This window comes from Solanum lycopersicum, chromosome 4 (assembly GCF_036512215.1).
Source record: "Solanum lycopersicum chromosome 4, SLM_r2.1".
Lineage (NCBI taxonomy): Eukaryota > Viridiplantae > Streptophyta > Magnoliopsida > Solanales > Solanaceae > Solanum > Solanum lycopersicum.
In genome coordinates, this window is record NC_090803.1 from 7760450 (window position 1) to 7782028 (window position 21579).

The 21579-nt window shown below is 34.8% G+C and overlaps 1 protein-coding gene across 1 annotated transcript; it reads right to left on the minus strand.

Moving 5' to 3' along the window:
* Positions 1-3182: 3182 nt before the first annotated feature.
* On the minus strand, positions 3183-5987 carry LOC138347863 (uncharacterized). The gene is made up of 4 exons (XM_069296443.1): positions 5826-5987; positions 5147-5672; positions 4840-4983; positions 3183-3439 (listed from the first exon to the last, which is right to left on the minus strand). Exons 1-4 carry the CDS (start codon positions 5985-5987, stop codon positions 3183-3185), a joined length of 1089 nt encoding a protein of 362 aa, XP_069152544.1.
* Positions 5988-21579: the final 15592 nt, after the last annotated feature.

Here is a 21579-nt window from a genome sequence, read left to right on the forward strand (position 1 = left end):
TGACTAGTTGTGATAGTTCGTATTCTATATATAAGTGTCTTAATTTTTTCCATGTCTTTCTTATTTTTTTACCTATATTGTTTTTTGTTATTTTAGTTTCTTTGCTTGGTATTATATTATCCTTCATAAAATGTCTTTCTGTAATATTCTCTTTTAAGTAGATCTAATCGTTGTATTTCATTAACATTGTTTGTAATATATTCTAGATGTTTGACTTCTCTAGTTCTCAAGTAATCGAATAGATTTTCTATTAGTAATTTTTCATGTAGATCTATATTTTCTATGGTTTTTACCCAATATTGTAAATATTCGTAATTTATCATTAGTCTATATCTATATCATCATATAAATCATATATATCTTAATAAAGTTCATCCTGTATACTTTGTATGGTTAACTCAGTCCAACCTTGGGTTGTTATTTCTATTATCTCATATGTTACCAATTTGTCATAAATTTCTCTTTTTATATCAGTACTAAGATCTTTTAATATATAGAGTAGTAATATCTTATAGTTATCATCATCATCTATTAAATATGTACTCATTTTATTCATCTTTGCTAAAAATTTTATTCCTTTCAACCTCTTAATGGATTATACTTATTTATTATGAAATAATAATGATTTAATAATCATCTCGTCTAGTCACTACTACAGCTTTGTTCTTTGATTAGTTACCCTAACAGCGCCTCAACTTTGTTTACTCCCCTAAACGGTCTTCTTGCCTACCGGTTTCAACCTTAGGATGGCATAGTCTGGGCATACTTATTCGAAGGATATTTCTGTAGAAAACCTTCTAAAGATGCTTATTAGAGCATTATTAAGTCATGATAAACAATTATAATCAACAAGAGATTTTCAGGAATAAATTTATTTAGCTACTCATAAATTTAAGAGTGTATACCTGATTTTGTAGATTTCTTGATGAAGCCTAGTTAATGTTCATAGTAATCTAGTGGTCTGCAATTTTCATCTTCCTCTTTTTGGCATCATTTCTTGCAACTTTCTTTTGTTTGAGGCACTGTTGTATTGTATAGATCTATAAATTGGTGGAATATGTTGATTTCTTCATATATTTGATTCTTGGAGTTAAATATCCTCTTTTTGTTGTTGTTGCTTTATTTTTTTGGTTCTTCTATCCTTTTTTCTTTATTGCTGATTTTTAGTTAGAACATAAATTTGGCAGATTTGGTTTATAAAGACTAGAGTTTTTTTTAGGATAGATTGTATCTAGAAGGACTGATTAGTGATTATCATAAATTTGGATCAAGTACAGTGTTGATCTTTGAAATTTGAAGACAAATTGAAATACATCCTTAACTCCAAACACACTATCCCACTGGCACCCCATCATAAATCAAGGGCAGGATGAGAAAACAAAAAAAGGAATGTAAAACAAAACATGGACACCTGGAGAAATGACAACCAGGCTGATTAGTGAGGCCAACATTAGCACATCAAATGAATTTTAGACATTCCTTGACGAGGTGCACCTAGAAGTTGATCCCACATTCTTTTACGTGAATGCCTGAAGCATGAAAACTCAAATACTGTAAATTGAAAGCACTCCACAAATTCTGAATATGTATACTTAGAAGTATCATATTGTATTTCAGAATCCCTTCCTGGCTAATTTATTGTTTGTAGTTGAGACTGTTTCTTCTTACATTTCAATCTATTTTTTTTGCAGCATATTGATGTCATTTTCTATTACCTAAGAAAGAAAGAAAAATATGAAACCAATAGTAATGTTCGATTTACGACGACTGGTTGTGTTTTCAAGACAAAGATTATCAATTCTTTCTTTAAACTTTGTGATGCTCATGAGGATAAGAAGAACTTTGAAGTAAAAGATTCTGATGATATTGCCCGGTATATATGTGGACGTTGTTTGTTGGCAAGTACCTCGTGAGATAAAGTGAATTATATTCTTATTCCATTAAACATTAAAGAGAATCGTCACTGGATTTTTGTCGTGTTTGATATTGGGCAAAGGTCTTTGGAGGTGTATGATTCATTTTCGGCTAGGGGTGTGGTGAATTTAGAGGTAAAAAATATTGTTGAGATGCTTTCAGTTGTTTTACCATATTATTAAGTGTGGTCAAGTTCTATGATAAGCGTCCTGAACTGAAGGCAATACCAAAATACAGTGAGATAAATGAGTTTGAGAAAATTGAATTTCATTATAACTAAAGGTGTTCTTAGACAACAAGAGGATTAATTGTAAGTATTGTCAAATGTGTATTTCTTTTTTTATATTGAATCAATATTTTGATAACAATTTTATATTGAATTTTGTAGGAATTGTGGAGTATTCGTTGCTACATTTAAGGAGTTTGTAAGTAATGGTCAACATATTCTAAATCAACAAGTAAAGGCAGACATTCTCCGAAAGAGATTTGGAGCTATATGATGGGAATATGCAAGAAGAAAGCAAGCGAGTGACCCTCAAAGTGAAGATGAAAGACCAGTTAGATAAAGGAATATAGTTATATTAGTTAGATGACTATGAAAACTATATAATGTAAAATAATTTAAAGTTAGGCTATGAAAAACTATATTGATCTATTTTGTAAGTCTTGGTATTATATACCTAGTTTATATGTAAGTCTTATATTTGAAGTTGTTCCTTCTTTGTGTCCTTATTGATGCTGTCATGATAATTGTTTCAGAATTTTCAAGTGAACAGAGCATACTCCACACTAACCTTTAAAATTTTCACAAGTGAATTAAACCTGAATTAAAGCTATATTACACAAATGTTAACAACCGAATTAAATCTGAATTAAAAACCTAAGCTAAAGTTGTATTACACTAATACTAACAAGTGAATTAAACTTTGAATTAGAGTTATATTACACAAATACTAACAAGTGAACTAAATCTAAATTAAAATTGTATTACACAAATGCTAACAAGTGAATTAAACCTAAACTAAAGTTGTATTACACAAATACTAACAAGTGAATTAAATCTCAATTAAACCTGATTCAAAGCTCATTCTTGACACATACCCGTGAAGTTGTCTCCCTAAACTCTCATCCCCAAGAGCCTCACAAGCTGAAATCACACTTGTTATGGTCATCAAATTTGAAAAAAAAACAAATTCCCGCATTGAGGAGAACAACACTAACCCCTCCAAAAATTTACCATTCTCAAAGTAACCCGAAATCATAGCATTCTAAGAAATTCTATTTCTCTTAGACATTCCATCAAACGACACTCTTGCACTGCAAACATCCCCACGCTTAACATACATTGTAATCAATGCATTAACGACATCGATTTTTGAATCATAGCTGAAACGTATTACATGAGCTTGTATCTTTCTACCCATTCTCCAATCAGGCATACCCCCGCAAGTCCTCAAGACACAAGGAAATGTATAGAAATCAAGCCTGATTCCAACCACAACATCCATTGATACATATCCAAAGCCTCATCAAAATATTCATTTTCACAAAAACATACCAAAAACACATCCCTTTCCTCTATTTTCCATATACATACCAAAAACACATCCCTTTCCTCCATTTTCCCATAAACATATGAAGCATCATACAAATTCCCTAACCTGACAAACATACTGAACAAAAAATTTCCAAGACTCAAGCTCAACTAGGTCATTCAAATTAAATCTTACAGCAAAAAACAATTAAAAATTAAAAAACAAGATTCCAATAAACTATATCATTTCATCTATATATCATATCAAATGTAACTATACACATAGAAACATTCCAGTAAACTGAATAACATGAGATTGCACAACTAAGAAAACATTCTACTAAACTAAATAACACGAGATTATGGAACTGAAGATATAAATCATATAACCAAACATGATCCAAATTCGTAGATTCAATGAGATTCTAAATCAAACTGCTAAAATAATTTTTTTTTTATTCTTGATCATAAGGCCTGACATTTTTTCAAATCTTCCTGTTGTGATCATGTTGTCCATAATTGTTGCATGAAATTTTTGCCTTCTTGAATTCATCTTCTCTCAGTTGAGTATGTCTTTCATTTTTTGGTCTTTTCGGAGGTCCCTTTCCGTGAGGTAGAAGTACAACATCTTCAAGAACATGTGTTGGTGTGTTCCATGTACTTTCATTTGGCAGGGGATCCATTTGAAATTGATATGTCAACAATAAATTTTTTCTTGTATAATAAGCCGAACAATATTTTTCATAACCAGTGTGTTTATTGTTAAAACGGTCAAAGCGTGTGAACATGGTAACTCATACAATTGAAATCTCTCACATGCGCATGTACGTTGGTGAAGACATACTGTGAATTGTGTAATACCATCAAGTATTGTATACACATATTTATTTGTCTCTACAATCTATGAAAAGGAAAAAAATATAATCAAGAGAGATGTTAGATATGAATCCGAAGAAAAAATACTAGCAAACAAGTTAGGCATACCTTTAATTTCTCTGATGCAGTTTTATTCCGTCGCAATATATTCTCATACTTTTTTCCAAGGTGAAAACCTGAAAAATGTCGCCTTTGATCTATTAGTTGTCTCATGAATTCCAAAAGTTGCAAGACTGTAAGAACTTTGGCATGTCTTGTTCATGAATTGACTGATTCTGCTTTATTTGATGTCATCATCCAAGTTTGTTTACTTGAGCATGCAGACACGACCATTTGTTGTGTCCAATGTTCAACAAATAATCTTTGATCCTCTTATCTATCTTCTCAACCATTGTCATACATTGATTAAATTTTGTCATGGTGTATGTTTTTGCCATACAGTAGAACAACTCAATGACCCTTTGTTTGACTTCTTTTGAAATTTTTCATTATGTTTTGCAGTAAGTGCCACATACACGCAAAATGAGGTACTTCATCATAAATTGTTAAAACTGCTTTAATAATGCTTGCATGCCTATCGAAAATGATACACATATCTGGTCTTTGACCGAATGCATCTCCGAATTGCTGAAAGAACCACCTCCAAGATGAATCATTCTCTGAATCGACAATAGAATAAGCAAGTGGCAATATACTCCATGCACCAAGAACACTTTGTTTAATACAATTTTAATACATTTTTACTGCAATTATAATTTACTCTTAATAAATAGTTCAAAAAATCAATATAGAAAACACTAGTATCATATTCAAAAGTCTGACCTGCTGCATCTAAGGTATTAGTGGTTAGAAGTGTTCCTTTGTATGCTCCTTTTAAGAAAGTTCCATTAACAACTACAATTAGTATACAATATTTCCATCCTTTTATCGAGGTGAACAAAGCTACAAACGCATATAAAAAGCAGTCATCATCTGATTTGTGCAATCTTATATGAGAACCAGGGTAAGTTGCCTTTGCATATGATTGAATTGGATCACCCTGGATTAATTCAAGAATTGCTTCTTTAGCTCTCCAAGCTTGCATATATGTGAGTCGCACACCATATTCATCTAACATGTCACATTGTATGTCTTTTGGTGTGTAAATAACATTTGGTTCAGTATATTTATCCACAATAATACTCCCAACAACACTCTTAGTTGCTAGCCTTTCCGATAATGAATTATGTAGCAACAAACAAATGTGTCCGCTTTCAAATTTTCTAATCTTGAACATTTCGGATTTGTTCAAGCTTGAAGCTCGTAAACTCCAACTGCATTTTTCTCCTAGGCACTGTATCACATAGCTCTAGAAAAAATATTAATACACAATTAATAATTTAAAGTGACTTGAATTTAGGTCTTACCTGATTGCGCTTGATCTTGTTGTCTTAAATTGAAAATGATTAAGAATGGAATGTCTTTTTAGTGCACTTGTGAGGACATATTTATTCTTATACACCTGATCTTTCTCAAATAAAGAGTGATCAGAATTAACAATGATGCCTGGTGCTAATTCTTCTAGCTCATCAACTTCCTCACACGATCCGAATTCAATTAATCCTATTGTTTCATCAATACCATTAAATGTATTAGAGAAGTATGAACTGTGTATAACCCTCATATCTCCTGAAGTCTCTGAACACAAAAGTGAAATGAGTGCAGGATTAGTCTCCAAGTTGACTGGTTTAGTTATTGTGACACATAAAAGGGTATCTTGCCATATCTCGAGTCCTTTTTGGTTTCAAGATATACCTTTACCTCCATATCATTATGAATTTGAATTGGATGAGACCTTTCATCAATTTTATATCTGATTTTAACTTTACTTGTTGATGTGTCTATTGACAATGAACTAGCAATTATAGAAACGAGGGTAACAATCAATGACTCTGTGTGTATCAACACACCATCTGCCAAGTAGTCAATATATTTGTTGCTAGGATCCCATCGTCCATTTAAGTAAAACATCAACGCTAGATTAGTCATACTTTTTTTGCACATCATTAAAAGTGTATTACAAATATTAAAAGACTAGAGAGAGACATATAGACTAATCTGCTAGAATAGCACCACTTTGCTAACAACTGAATTAAACCTGAAATAAAGTTTTATTACATAAATGCTAACATGTGAATTAAACCTGCATCTACTGTGATCATGACTTGCATATAAATAAGTCAGAAATTGAATTGCACAGATGCTAACAAATGAATTAAATTTGAATTGAAGCTAAATTACATAGATGCTAACAAGTGAATTAAACCTGAATTGAAGCTGTATTACACAGATGCTAACAAGTGAACTAAAATTGAATTGAAGTTGTATTACACTGATGCTTACAAGTGAATTAAACCTGAATTGAAGTTGTATTACACAGATGCTAGCAAGTGAACTAAAATTGAATTGAAGTTGTATTACACAGATGCTAACAAGTGAATTAAACCTGAATTAAAGTTGTTTTACACAAATGCTAACAAGTGAATTAAAACTGAATTGAAGTTGAATCACACAGATGTTAACAAGTGAACAAAAACTGAATTGTTGTATTACACAGATGCTAACAAGCGAATTAAACCTAAATTGAAGTTGTATTACACAGATGCTAGAAGAGATCATACTGATTAGAGAAGAGAACTGAATACCAGACACTCACAGAAACTTGAATCAAACGAAATCTCAACATAAATCAACAAACAAAAAGGCTTCACACAAAAAGAAGAAATTAAACTTTTAAGACCACAATTGCAAGTGCACATTAAAGGATTAGTTAAGTGTAAATGAGACCAACAAAAACCGCAGATTGCAGTGCAAGCACCCTAAACGAACAAAGTTTACTCAACAGTAACCTTTAAATTACAATAGTGAGAGAAATTGAAGTCTGGCACCCTAAACGAACAGAGCTTACTCAACAGTAACCTTTAAATTGCAATAGCGAGAGAAAATTGAAGTCCGGCACCCTAAACAAACAGAGCTTACTCAACAGTAACCTTTAAATTGCAATGGCGAGAGAAAATTGAAGTCTGGCACCCTAAACGAACAGAGCTTACTCAACACTAACCTTTAAATTGCAATGGGGGGAGAAAATTGTAGTCGCCGGAAAGAAAATTGCAATTGCGAGAGAGAAAATTGCATGGGCGTGAATCGCAGGTGTGAGAAATTTTGGGGCGAGAGAGAAAATATGAAGTTTGAATATTCAGTTAAATTGACATTTATTGTTAAAAAAAATTGATAATTATGGTAATTATTTTTAAAAATTTAGACACGCAAGTTATTTCCCCTAACTATAATCACACACACCAACCATCATTTTTAATCACAAGTCTCAAATTTAAGTCTCCCTAAATAAAGTTTTCCAAGGTATAAAATTACCTTGTGGGGCAGGTTTAAGGCTATGCGGGGCGGTAGGGGTGTACAAAATCGAACCAAATCGCAAATCACAAATTTTTTACTAGTGATTTTGTTTGACTTGATTTGGTATTTGAAAAAAAACTGACTATATTTGGGTTGGTTTGATTTTGACTAAAAAAACTAACCTTAGACCAAATCAACCCGACATTATATATAATTGTAAAATTTTATTTTATACACAAAAATATTTACTTTGATATATTTTTAAATATTTTTTTATACTTTTTCATAGTTTTTATCTTTTAATATATTATTTCAAGTTTGAAACATAGAATTCTGAATGGTCCAATAAAGATTATAGTCCACAAATGTCGGTAAATATAAAAATCTTAAATCAAAATCAAATTAATACTAATGCAAAAATTAAATCAATTCAACACTAAGAACAACAATAATATTGAATATTTGTTCTTTAATTTTACATTGGTTTAGACAAGTAAAATATGTGTCTAATTTTAATTTCATTTAACATTTAGTGATATAACTAATACTTATTAAACCTATTTTAGCATGATTTAATACTTTTAAATCATGACTTGTTAATTTGCAATACTTATTTTACGGGATGTCATTATTATTTTTGTTGGATATTTTAGTGTAATTAATCATATCATGTTTTGTTATTTTCTTAAGAAACACTTTAAGTAGTTGTATTTTGGTAGGACAAAAAAATATTTGAAGTATCACTAAATTATATGTTTTTATTAATACTTTACCAGAAAAATCCAAAAAAAATTGAAAAAAACCCCAGGTTGAAAAATTCAAGTTTTATTGCTTTAGTTTGGTTTATAAATTTAAAAATCCTACATAAATGGTTTGGTTTGGTTTATAAATTTAAAACTCCGACACAAATGATTTTGTTTGATACTTGAAAAAACCTAAACCAATCCGGCCATGTACATCCCTACGGACAAGACCGGTTTATGGTTGTGTGGGTCGGGTGGAATGGGAGGTAGATTGAAGTAGTTTTTAAAAAAAATACAAATGAGAGACAGGGCGGGTTGCGAGTATATGTAATTTTAAGTGGCTTTAAATTCAATTTTAATTTTTTTACATGTTATAACTTAACTTATAAGAGTGATAGAACATTCCTTATTAAGATAATTTGTTTAATACTACTAAAATATTCAAGATAGTAAATGAAAATGGTTCGATAAAAAAATCATTTTCTTACCTGTTTTTCGATTGACCTCTAAAAAATAAAAGTTTAAGTCACTATTCTATTAAATTAAAGTACAACTTATGAAAAATGAATTTCTTTTTATGAATTTCATTTTTAGTATCAAACTTAACTAAAAATAGAAAATACTAAAAAAAGTATGTGGGACGGGTTCATGCGGAGCACGTCTGTGCATGGTGGAGAGGGTTGAAAATGAAAATAATGTTATGCGGGACGGGGCAAATGAAAAATTTTGCGGGTTAAGCTCGATCCGCCTTGCCCCGGCACCATCCCATTGTCATCCCTATTTATTAGGATGCGTGTTATCCCCAAGTACAGAATCGTCTTTATTAGGGAGTACTTTACTCTCATTATGGGACTTTACACGAATTTAGATTTTGTCGGCTTTCAATGTAGATATGAGACATCAGGTGAGAAATTCATCTTTGGCTCCAATTTCGCAAAGCTCAAACAACAATAACATATTCTTATAATATTACTAGTTTCCGGAACGTGCGTTGCACTTTTATCCCATACAATTATTATAAAGTTGAATTATTATATAGAAAATGTTGAAATTAGAAATATCAGTTTTATCAATTTATATTTTATTCATTAAATAAAATTCATAATAATCGAATAGTACATTTACCATCAAGCACGAAGTATGGAAAAATAATTATATTACTATAGCACCTAATAATATGAATATATCTATATGACTTTATCGTTAATAATCTCTCATTACGCTCCATATTAGTAAGTACACAAATATGTAGCCAGTTAAAGAAACTATATTAGTAAGGAAAGATAAAAGTAAATAAATATGGGATAATGCCCAAGTACCCCCTCAACCTATGCCCGAAATCTCAGAGACACATTTATACTATACTAAGGTCCTATTACCCCCCCCCCCCCAAACTTATTTTATTAATAATTTTTTACCCCTTTTTAGCTTACGTGACACTATCTTGTGGGCCCAACGATGGTTGACTTTTTTTTCGAACTAGTGCCACGTAGGCTAAAAAGGAGTAGAAAATTACATATAAAATAAGTTCAGGGGGGTAATAGGACCTTAGTATAATATAAATGTGTCTCTGGGATTTCGGGCATAGGTTGAGGGGGTACTTGGGTATTTTCCCAATAAATATTATAAAAGTACATTTAAAAACGAATCTAAATGTCATAAATTAGTAATTTCAGCACTAGTAAAAATAGACTTATAACATTCATAATTTCGTAGAAGATTCTATTAAAGAAGTATAATCGGTAAAGATTAAAAAAAATTAAACATATGAAACAAATACAACATTCATATCCTTCTTAAGACTTTTATTATAACAATATATATAGTAAAAAGAAATACACAAGGAGTAGAGTTTTTTTTCTCCCGTAACAAAAGAAAAAGCAATCTAAAATGGTAAAGATAAAATTTATGATACAAAATACCATTCTAATGAGGATCAACAAATATTAATATTTTAAAACAAAAAAAAGTACCTAAAAATTGCCTAATGATTTACATCAACACGAGGCAAGTGGTAAAGAAAAAATATTTTTTCATGATACATATATATAACTAAAGATTCATTGGATAAGATGAAAAGGTGAAGAGTTGTGTAAGTTAATTTTCAGAAGTTAAGTGATCTTAGACACGGGGTAGAGGAAAAGTAATTGTTTTTACTAATAATTCAATACATTTAATTATACTAACTAAAGAGAGAGGATAACAAATTTAATCATTTAACCAAATTAATTATAGAGAAAGAATAGATAATTTTTATTTTTTAAAAAAAGTAATTTCTAACAATTTCTTATGAAATAATTTCTAACAATTTTCTATAAAATATTTTTGTCTTTTAAAGTTTGACTTTACACCTTCTTATTTTTAGTATTTAGTATAATATAATATAATTATTATTTAGTATGTAAATAATTAGAATTTAAACCATTGTGTCTAGATGCATGTATTTAAATATGATTATTTAATATTAAATTAATTATATATTAATATTTAATTTAATTTAGGAATAAAATAAGGGCAAAATAGTAATTCAACTTTTAAGTTAGGAACTTCCCACTTATAATAATACTAGTTTCTGAGCACGTGCTTCGCACGTATGTTTCATGTGAATTTTTATAGATACGTTAGAATGACTAAAATTTTATAGAAAAATATATGTAAATTTTAATGAATAATAAAATGTAACAATTACAAAATAAGAATAAAGACTTACGACAATGAAACATTCATAGGAAACTAAATGAAGAAGTCTAACAGAGAGGAAAAAAGACAAAAAGAAACAGAATATTTAAGAAAAAATACAATATAGACATTATTCTTATAAAATTGATGTATATATAGATGAAAAAATAAGTACAAAATTAGTACATAACTCTTTGAGTTCTTATTGACTCCTTTCAGATCCTATCAAAATTCAAGGGTCTTCATCATCTACTTTTACTATAGAATAAAAATAATAGCCTAATAATCTTGGTAGGGGTTCCATGAGATAAAGAAGTTGATTTATATAAATAGAATTGAAGGAATATCAATAGATATCTTAAAGTTTTAGTTTAAATATTTGGAGGTTATGAATATGAAAAGATGAGAGTTATGAATACTAAGAGTATAAAAGTTGAATAAGTTATTACAAAATAATAATAATAAATAAATGAAGAATATGAAAAAAAATTGAAGTTAGCAAATCATGTAGAAAGAACAACTAAAGTTCTTATCATGTAATTAAGCATCAATAAATTTAAATTTGTGAAGCTAGAGTCATTCTTTAATAATAATCAAGAGGACATTATCAATGCGTGTCTCCATTTTATAGATTTGCACCCTTTAAATTATTAAATTTCGTTATTTTTCCTAAAGGATAATACTTTATCCACATCAATTATGTTATACATGAGAGGGATAAAGAAAAAAGTTATAAGTAGAGGAAAAGTAAAGAAATTTAGGTAAAAAAAAAAATTTAAAAAAATAATTATTATATACATATAGATTATAGATGATAAATATCAATAAATTAGATATTTAATTAGGAATTAATCTTAGAAAGTCTAAAAGTCATTAACATTTAATTAATTTTATACAATCAAATATTTAAATATTTTATATCAATTTAATTTATAAAAGGGGTAAAATCGTAATTCAACTTTCAACTTTTTTGTTCATGCTTTTAGTAATCTATATATATATATATATAAATAAATTTATACAATCAAATATTTAAATATTTTATATCAATTTAATTTATAGAAGGGGTAAAACCGTAATTCAACTTTCAACTTTTTTGTTCATGCTTTTAGTAATCTATATATATATATATATATATATATATATATATATATATATATATATATATATATATGCCACGACCCAAAACGGGCCGCGACTGGCACCCACACTTACCCTCCTATGTGAGCGGACCAACCAATCTAAACCTTAACATTTCAATGTAATATCAACACAAAGTAATGCGGAAGACTTAAACTCATTAATAAAATCAATAACCATTATTATTCCCAAAATCTGGAAGTCATCATCACAAGAGCATCTACGATCAAATGACTAAACTAAGAGTATTCTAAAAGCTAAAAATACATAAGAAGCTAGTCCATGCCGGAAGTTCAAGGCATCAAGACTTGAAGAAGAAGATCCAGTCCAAGCTAGAAGCATTAGCTCACCCTGAATTTCCGATGTAGTAAGACTGACTTGAATTACTGTTGAGTTGAAGACGATGGCACGTTTGCTACACTCCACAAATAAACAAGAAGAAAATATAAAAGTAGGGGTCAGTACAAAACACGGGTACTGAGTAGATATCATCGGCCAACTCAAAATAGAAAACAGTATGTATTAAGCAATATCATAAAATCAACTAATATCCTTAGCATGCAGCATTTACAGTTACCATAACCCTTGGTTACAACACCAAGCACATCAATGAGGACTCACACCTCCTCATCTTACTCATTTGGGAATTTAGTTCATTAGATTGGATATATTAACATATTTGAAGATTCATTATCTTTATTCCCCTCGTGTCGGTACTAGACACTCCGCTCCTCAATATACTATCCTGGTGTCGGAACGTGACACTCCGATCCTCATTCTATCCTGGTACCGGAACGTGGCACCCGATCCATATTCTATCCTGATGTCGGAATATGACACTCCGATCCTCATATACTATCCTGGTACCGGAACGTGGCACCCGACCCATATTCTATCCTGGTGTCGGAACGTGAAACCCGATCCATATTCTATCCTGGTGTCGGAACGTGGCACCCGATCCATATTCTATCCTGGTGTCGGAACGTGACACCCGATCCATATTCTATCCTGGTACCGGAACGTGGCACCCGATCCTCTAATCTCACCACTTTCGTTCATCAAGCCTTCTTTTATACCAAGGCATCATCACTAACAAAGCAGATTAGGGTTTCTTTTCAAGATTTGGGATTCAATAGCTTCATCATGCTTATTTATTCACAATTACATAATCACATCATTCATGCAAGCATACAATTAAACATATAGAAGGTTTTACAATACTACTAACACATATCATTCGCTATTAAGAGTTTACTACGAATAGCATAAAAACCATAACCTACCTCCACCGAAGAATTGAAATCAAGCAAGTTAATCCTCAAAGCTTGGTGCTTTCCTCTTCTCTCGATCATTTCTCTCTCTCCCTTCTTGTTCTTTCTGTTTTCTTATTCAAACCCTCTTTCTTTTACCCTAATTAGTATATAATTAAGAATAAAAGATGGCAATAATACCCCACTAATTAACTTAAGGTTACCTCTTTTAACCCCCAAGAATTTGAGTTATTAATATAAACCCACGAAATATATAATTATAGCAAGAATAGTCCAAAACGCCCCTTTAAAACTTAACCAGAAATCCGACTCCAACTGGGATTACGCAAGCTGTGACGGGCCGTCGCGCCTGCGACGGTCCGTCCTGCTGTCCGTCGCATAGTTCAAAAACTTGATTTTTGGGTGAATGGCCTGTGACGGTCCGTCCTGCCACTCCGTTACGAAGTTCAGAGAGTCGATTTTCAGTACCCAATTTCAGATTTTCTAAGTGTTTGGAAACGAGACCCTGCGACGGTCCGTCGTTGGGTTCGTCGCCTCAACCTGTTTTTCCAAAAATAAAATCTGCTGCTCAAAACGACTAAACAGGTCGTTACAATAGATACTAATTTACCCATCGTTCGTCCCCGAACGATCACAAGAAGGAAAACAAGGGCGAAAAGGAGTACCTGAATCTGTAAACAGATGTGGGTATTTTTCTCGCATATCCGCCTCCTTCTCCCAAGTGGCTTCTTCAACGGGTCGATTCTTCCATTGCACCTTGATGGATGCAATCTCTCTTGACCTCAACTTGCGAACTTCTCTATCTAAAATAGCAACAGGCTCCTCCTCATAAGACAAGTTCTCATCAAGCAAAATTGAATCCCAACGGATAATGTAGTTTCCATCCCCATGGTATCTTTTCAACATCGACACATGGAATACCGGATGTACTCCGGACAGCCCTGGAGGCAAGGCTAACTCATAAGCCACCTCTCCTACTCGCTTAAGTACTTCAAAGGGACCAATGTACCTTGGACTTAGCTTACCCCTTTTTCCAAACCGCATCACCCCTTTCATGGGCGAAACCTTCAACAAGACTTGTTCACCTTCCATGAACTCTAAGTCTCTAACCTTTCGATCTGCATATTCTTTTTGTCTACTTTGCGCCGCTAGAAGCTTTTCTTGAATAGACTTCACTTTCTCTATCGAATCCCTCAAAAGGTCAGTACCCCAAGGTCTAACCTCGAATGCATCAAACCAACCAATGGGAGACCTACATCTACTCCCATACAATGCTTCAAATGGGGCCATATCAATACTTGAGTGATAGCTATTATTGTATGAAAACTCCGCTAAGGGTAGGAAGCTATCCCAATGGCCACCAAACTCTATCACACATGCACGAAGCATATCCTCCAACACTTGAATCGTCCTTTCAGACTGACCATCGGTCTGAGGATGGAACGCAGTACTAAGGTCCAACCTAGTACCCAATTCCGCCTGCAATGTTTTCCAAAACTTAGAAGTAAGCTGCGTACCTCTATCTGATATGATGGATAGTGGAATCCCATGCAATCGAACGATTTCTGAGATATAGATCTTGGCTAACTTCTCTGCATTGTAAGTCACCTTTACCGGAATGAAATGAGCAGATTTAGTTAACCTATCAACAATCACCAAAATGGAGTCATACTTACCCATTGTCCTTGGAAGACCAACCACAAAGTCCATTACAATTCTTTCCCACTTCCATTTCGGAATGGGCATTCTCTGAAGTGTTCCTCCGGGCCTTTGGTGTTCATACTTTACTTGTTGACAGTTTGGACACTTGGCAATAAAGTCAACAATATCAGGCTTCATTCTGCTCCACCAAAAGTGTTGTTTTAGGTCACGATACATCTTGGTTGCACCCGGATGTATAGAATACCTTGAACTATGAGCCTCTGTCAGAATAGTGTTGATCAAATCATCGACGCGGGGTACACATACCCTTCCCTTGATTCTCAAAACACCTTTCTCATCGATTTGTGCTTCCTTAGCCTCCCCTCGCAATACTTTATCTTGGATTCGCCTTAGTTTCTCATCATCAAACTGTTTTCCCTTAATTTTGTCAAGAAAAGAAGATCTTGACTCCACACTAGCCAACAATCCTCCCTTCTCATTTACTTCTAATCTCACCAAGTCATTAGCTAGAGTCTGAACCTCTCTAGCCAATGGGCGTCTAGAAGCTTGCAAGTGAGCTAGACTTCCCATGCTTCCCTCCTTTCTACTTAAAGCATCTGCTACAACATTCGCCTTCCCCGGATGATACAAAATAGTGATGCCGTAGCCCTTCAGTAGTTCCATCCATCTCCTCTGTCTCAAGTTCAAATCCTTCTGAGTAAAGACATACTGAAGGCTACGGTGATCCGTGTAGACCTCACACTTAACTCCATATAAATAGTGTCTCCATTGTTTTAATGCAAACACTACCGCAACCAATTCCAAATCATGAGTTGGATAGTTATGTTCATGCACCTTTAATTGCCTTGAAGCATAAGCAATCACACTCTTCTCTTGCATTAGTACTGCACCCAAACCAGAATAGGATGCATCACAATAAACAATGAAGTTCTTACCCTCTACTGGCAAGGTAAGGATAGGTGCGGTAGTCAACAAAGTCTTGAGCTTTTGAAAGCTTTCCTCACATTCGTCCGACCATACAAATGGAACATTCTGCTTAGTCAAGTTCGTCAATTGGGAAGCAATAGAAGAGAATCCCTTGACAAATCGACGGTAGTAGCTAGCTAACCCAACAAAGCTCCTTATTTCTGACACATTAGTAGGTCTTACCCAATTCTTCACTGTCTCAATCTTAGAAGGATCCACCATCACTCCATCCTTAGAAACCACGTGCCCCAAGAAGGACACTGCATCTAGCCAAAACTCACACTTAGAGAACTTGGCATAAAGCTTTTTCTCCCTCAACATTTCCAACACCATTCTCAAATGCTCTTCATGTTCCTTCTTGCTCTTTGAGTATACCAATATATCATCAATAAATACGATCACGAAGAGGTCCAAATATGGCTTAAAAATCCCGTTCATTAAGCTCATGAACGCAGCAGGGGCATTCGTAAGACCAAAAGACATCACTACAAATTCGTAATGCCCGTACCTCGTTCGAAAAGTAGTCTTTGGCACATCCGTTGCCCGTATTTTCAATTGATGATAACCGGATCTCAAGCCAATCTTAGAGAAGACACAAGCACTTTGTAACTGATACTTGTTCTTTATGGTTACCTTGTTTAGTTGTCTGTAGTCTATACACATTCGAAAACTCCCATCCTTCTTCTTCACAAAAAAAACCGGAGCACCCCAAGGAGATGCACTTGGTCTAATAAAGCCTTTGTTCAATAACTCTTGAAGTTGTGCCTTTAACTCTCTTAACTCTGCGGGAGCCATTCTATAAGGGGGTATAGAAATGGGGCGTGTGCCCGGTTCGAGATCGATACAGAAGTCAATATCCCTATCTGGTGGCATACCAGGAAGATCTGCAGGGAACACATCCAGAAACTCACGGACTACTGAAACCGACTCAATCGAAGGCACTTGGTAGTGTCATCCTTGAGATGTGCCAAGAAAGCTAAACACCCTTTACTAACCATTTTCTTAGCATGAAGAAAGGAGATGATACGCACTGGATTGGAAGTGTAGTCACCCTCCCACACTAACGGATCTGTCCCAGGCTTGGCTAACGTCACCGTTTTAGCATTACAATCCAAGATCGCAAATTGCGGAGAAAGCCAAGTCATACCCAGAATTACATCAAAATCATCCATTTCTAAGATAACCAAATCTACATAAGTGTTGCTCCCCACAAAGTTCACCAAACAAGACCTATACACCTTTTCAACTACCACAGACTCACCCACCGGAGTAGAAACACGAATAGGCATATCAAGTAATTCACAATGTAAAGTTAGACCATTAGCGAGTGAGGAAGATACATAAGAAAATGTGGATCCAGGATCAAACAATACAGAAGCCATGCAATCACAAACCAGAAGATTACCTGTGATGACAGCATCAGATGCCTCCGCTTCAGACCGCCCAGGGAAAGCGTAACAATGGGCCCTATCGTTTGTCTGTCCATTGCCCCTACCATGTTGTGATGTAGTGGCTCCAGTTTTCCCATCACCTCGACCATTTTGGTGACCACCATTACCTCGACCACCACGTCCTCCAGAATAACGGTCTCTGCCATGACCACCTCTACCTCTAACATTTGGAGGTCTGTAACTCTGTTTTGGACAATATCTCTTAATATGTCCAATCTCCCCACATCCATAGCACTCTCTGGGTTCATGCATAGGTCTCTCAGAGAAGTGTTGACCGGTCGGAGGTGGACCCCCAACTACAGTCTGTAGTGAAGACTGAATTGGTCGGACTGAGTAACTTCCCGAACCCTGTCCTCTAGTGTAAGCACCATTAAAATCACCTCCCTTTCGAAACCTTTTTGATGTCGATGTCGGGGTGAAGTCGTCTGGATTCACTCCTTCCACTTCTATCACAAAGTCTACCACCTCTTGGAAGGATTTTGCCGTTGCCGCTATCTGTAAGGCCGAAATCCGCAATTCTGACCTCAACCCCTTCACAAACCGGCGAATTCGCTCTTGTTAACTGAAACACAGTTGGGTGGCATACCGGGATAATGCACGAAACTTAGCCTCATATGCATTGACCGACATCCTACCTTGCTCTAGGCTCAAGAACTCATCCCTTTTCCTATCCCTCAAAGTTCGGGGGATATACTTCTCCATAAACAAGCTAGAGAATGAGGCCCAAGTCATAGGTGGTGCCTCTGTTGGTTGACACTCAATATGTGACCGCCACCACATTTTGGCATTCCCTTGAAACTGATAACTCACGAACTCAACACCAAACCGTTCTACTATACCCATCTTGTGTAGTAGCTCATGACAGTCAACCAGAAAATCGTAAGCATCCTCAGATTCCGCACCCTTGAAGACTGGAGGTTTCAATTTCAAGAACTTACTGAAAAGTTCATGCTGATCATTTGTCATTATAGGCCCAGTAGTCAGACGTGGAAACGTGCCTATTTCCAATGGAACATCTATGCGGGGAGCCATAGTAGCCGCATGTTGTACCTCCGGAGCCTGAGGTGCTGGTGCAGAAAACACTGGGGGTGTCTGGCCCTGATCAGATAACCCGCTAAGATAAGCCAGAACCTGATTGATCATCTCTGGGGTAGGTTGTGGTGGCAATCCCTCATTCTGCACTTGTTCAGTTTCCCCATCCTCCCCTTCTCTTATTACTTCCTCAGTCGGTGGAGGAGTCACTGCCCTAGTATCAGATGGGCTAGGCGCTCGTCCTCTTCCCCTAGAGGACGTCCTCCCACGACCTCTACCACGGCCCCTTGCCGCTGTTCTTCCTCGAGCCACAGCCCAGTGGCTAGCTCAGTTGTTTCTTGTCTGGCCGGTGTTGGTGTTGGCGTAGTCGTTGCTCTAGTTCTAACCATCTGCGAAAGAGAGTGAAGATGGTCAGATACCAATTCGTATCGCCTAGATACCAATTGGACTCAAGTAGTAGCACGAAAGAAAGAATGAAAGAGTGAAATTTTCCTAAAGTCTTATAGCCTCTCAAGGAAAAGTAAAGGCGTCCCCCTACCGTTCCTTAAGACTCTACTAGACCTGTTCTTGTGTGATGAGACCAACGAACCTATTGCTCTGATACCAAGTTTGTCACGACCCAAAACGGGCCGCGACTGGCACCCACACTTACCCTTCTATGTGAGCGAACCAACCAATCTAAACCTTAACATTTCAATGTAATATCAACATAAAGTAATGCGGAAGACTTAAACTCATTAATAAAATCAATAACCATTATTATTCCCAAAATCTGGAAGTCATCATCACAAGAGCATCTACGATCAAATGACTAAACTAAGAGTATTCTAAAAGCTAAAAATACATAAGAAGCTAGTCCATGCCGGAAGTTCAAGGCATCAAGACTTGAAGAAGAAGATCCAGTCCAAGCTAGAAGCATTAGCTCACCCTGAATTTCCGATGTAGTAAGACTGGCTTGAATTACTGTTGAGTTGAAGACGATGGCACGTTTGCTACACTTCACAAATAAACAAGAAGAAAACCTAAAAGTAGGGGTCAGTACAAAACACGGGTACTGAGTAGATATCATCGGCCAACTCAAAATAGAAAACAGTATGTATTAAGCAATATCATAAAATCAACTAATATCCTTAGCATGCAGCATTTACAGTTATCATAACCCTTGGTTACAACACCAAGCACATCAATGAGGACTCACACCTTCTCATCTTATTCATTTGGGAATTTAGTTCATTAGATTGGATATATTAACATATTTCAAGATTCATTATCTTTATTCCCCTCGTGTTGGTACGTGACACTCCGCTCCTCAATATACTATCCTGGTGTCGGAACGTGACACTCCGATCCTCATTCTATCCTGGTACCGGAACGTGGCACCCGATCCATATTTTATCCTGGTGTCGGAACGTGACACTCTGATCCTCATATACTATCCTGGTACCGGAACGTAGCACCCGATCCACATTCTATCCTGGTGTCGGAACGTGACACCCGATCCATATTCTATCCTGGTACCGGAACGTGGCACCCGATCCATATTCTATCCTGGTGTCGGAACGTGACACCCGATCCATATTCTATCCTGGTACCGGAACGTGGCACCCGATCCCCTAATCTCACCACTTTCGTTCATCAAGCCTTCTTTTATACCAAGGCATCATCACTAACAAAGTAAATTAGGGTTTCTTTTCAAGATTTGGGATTCAATAGCTTCATCATACTTATTTATTCACAATTACATAATCACATCATTCATGCAAGCATACAATTAAACATATAGAAGGTTTTACAATACTACTAACACATATCATTCGCTATTAAGAGTTTAATACGAATAGCATGAAAATCATAACCTACCTCCACCGAAGAATTGAAATCAAGCAAGTTAATCCTCAAAACTTGGTGCTTTCCTCTTCTCTCGATCGTTTCTCTCTTTCCCTTCTTGTTCTTTCTGTTTTCTTATTCAAACCCTCTTTCTTTTACCCTAATTAGTATATAATTAAGAATAAAAGATGGAAATAATACCCCACTAATTAACTTAAGGTTACCTCTTTTAACCCCCAAGAATTTGAGTTATTAATATAAACCCACGAAATATATAATTATAGCAGGAATAGTCCAAAACGCCCCTTTAAAACTTAACCAGAAATCCGACTCCAACTGGGATTACGCAAGCTGTGACGGGCCGTCGCGCCTGCGACGGTCCGTCCTGCTGTCCGTCGCATAGTTCAGAAACTTGATTTTTGGGTGAATGGCCTGTGACGGTCCGTCACACCTGTGACGGTTCGTCCTGCCACTCCGTTACGAAGTTCAGAGAGTCGATTTTCAGTACCCAATTTCAGATTTTCTAAGTGTTTGGAAACGAGACCCTGCGACGGTCCGTCGTGCCCATGACGGTCCGTCGTTGGGTTCGTCGCCTCAGCCTGTTTTTCCAGAAATAAAATTTGCTGCTCAAAACGACTAAACAGGTCGTTACAATATATATATATATAGAGAGAGAGAGAGAGAGATTAATTAATTAAGTATCTAATCTATTAATATTTATCATCTATAATCTATATGTAAATAATAAATATAATTTTTTAAAGAAAAATCTTTACCTAAATTTCTTTACTTTTCTTCTTCTAATTACTTTTTCATTAACCCCTCTCATGAATAATATGATTGATATGGATAAAGTATTATCCTTTATGTTAAATAACGAAATTTAATAATTTAAAGGGTGCAAATCTGCAAAATGGAGATGCACATTGATAATGTCCTCTTGATTATTATTAAAGAATGACTCTAGCTTCACAAATTCAAATTCATTAATGTTTAATTACATGATAAGAACTTTAGTTGTTCTTTTTACGTGGTTTGCTAACTTTAATTCTTTTTCATATTCTTCATTTATTTATTATTATTTTCTAATT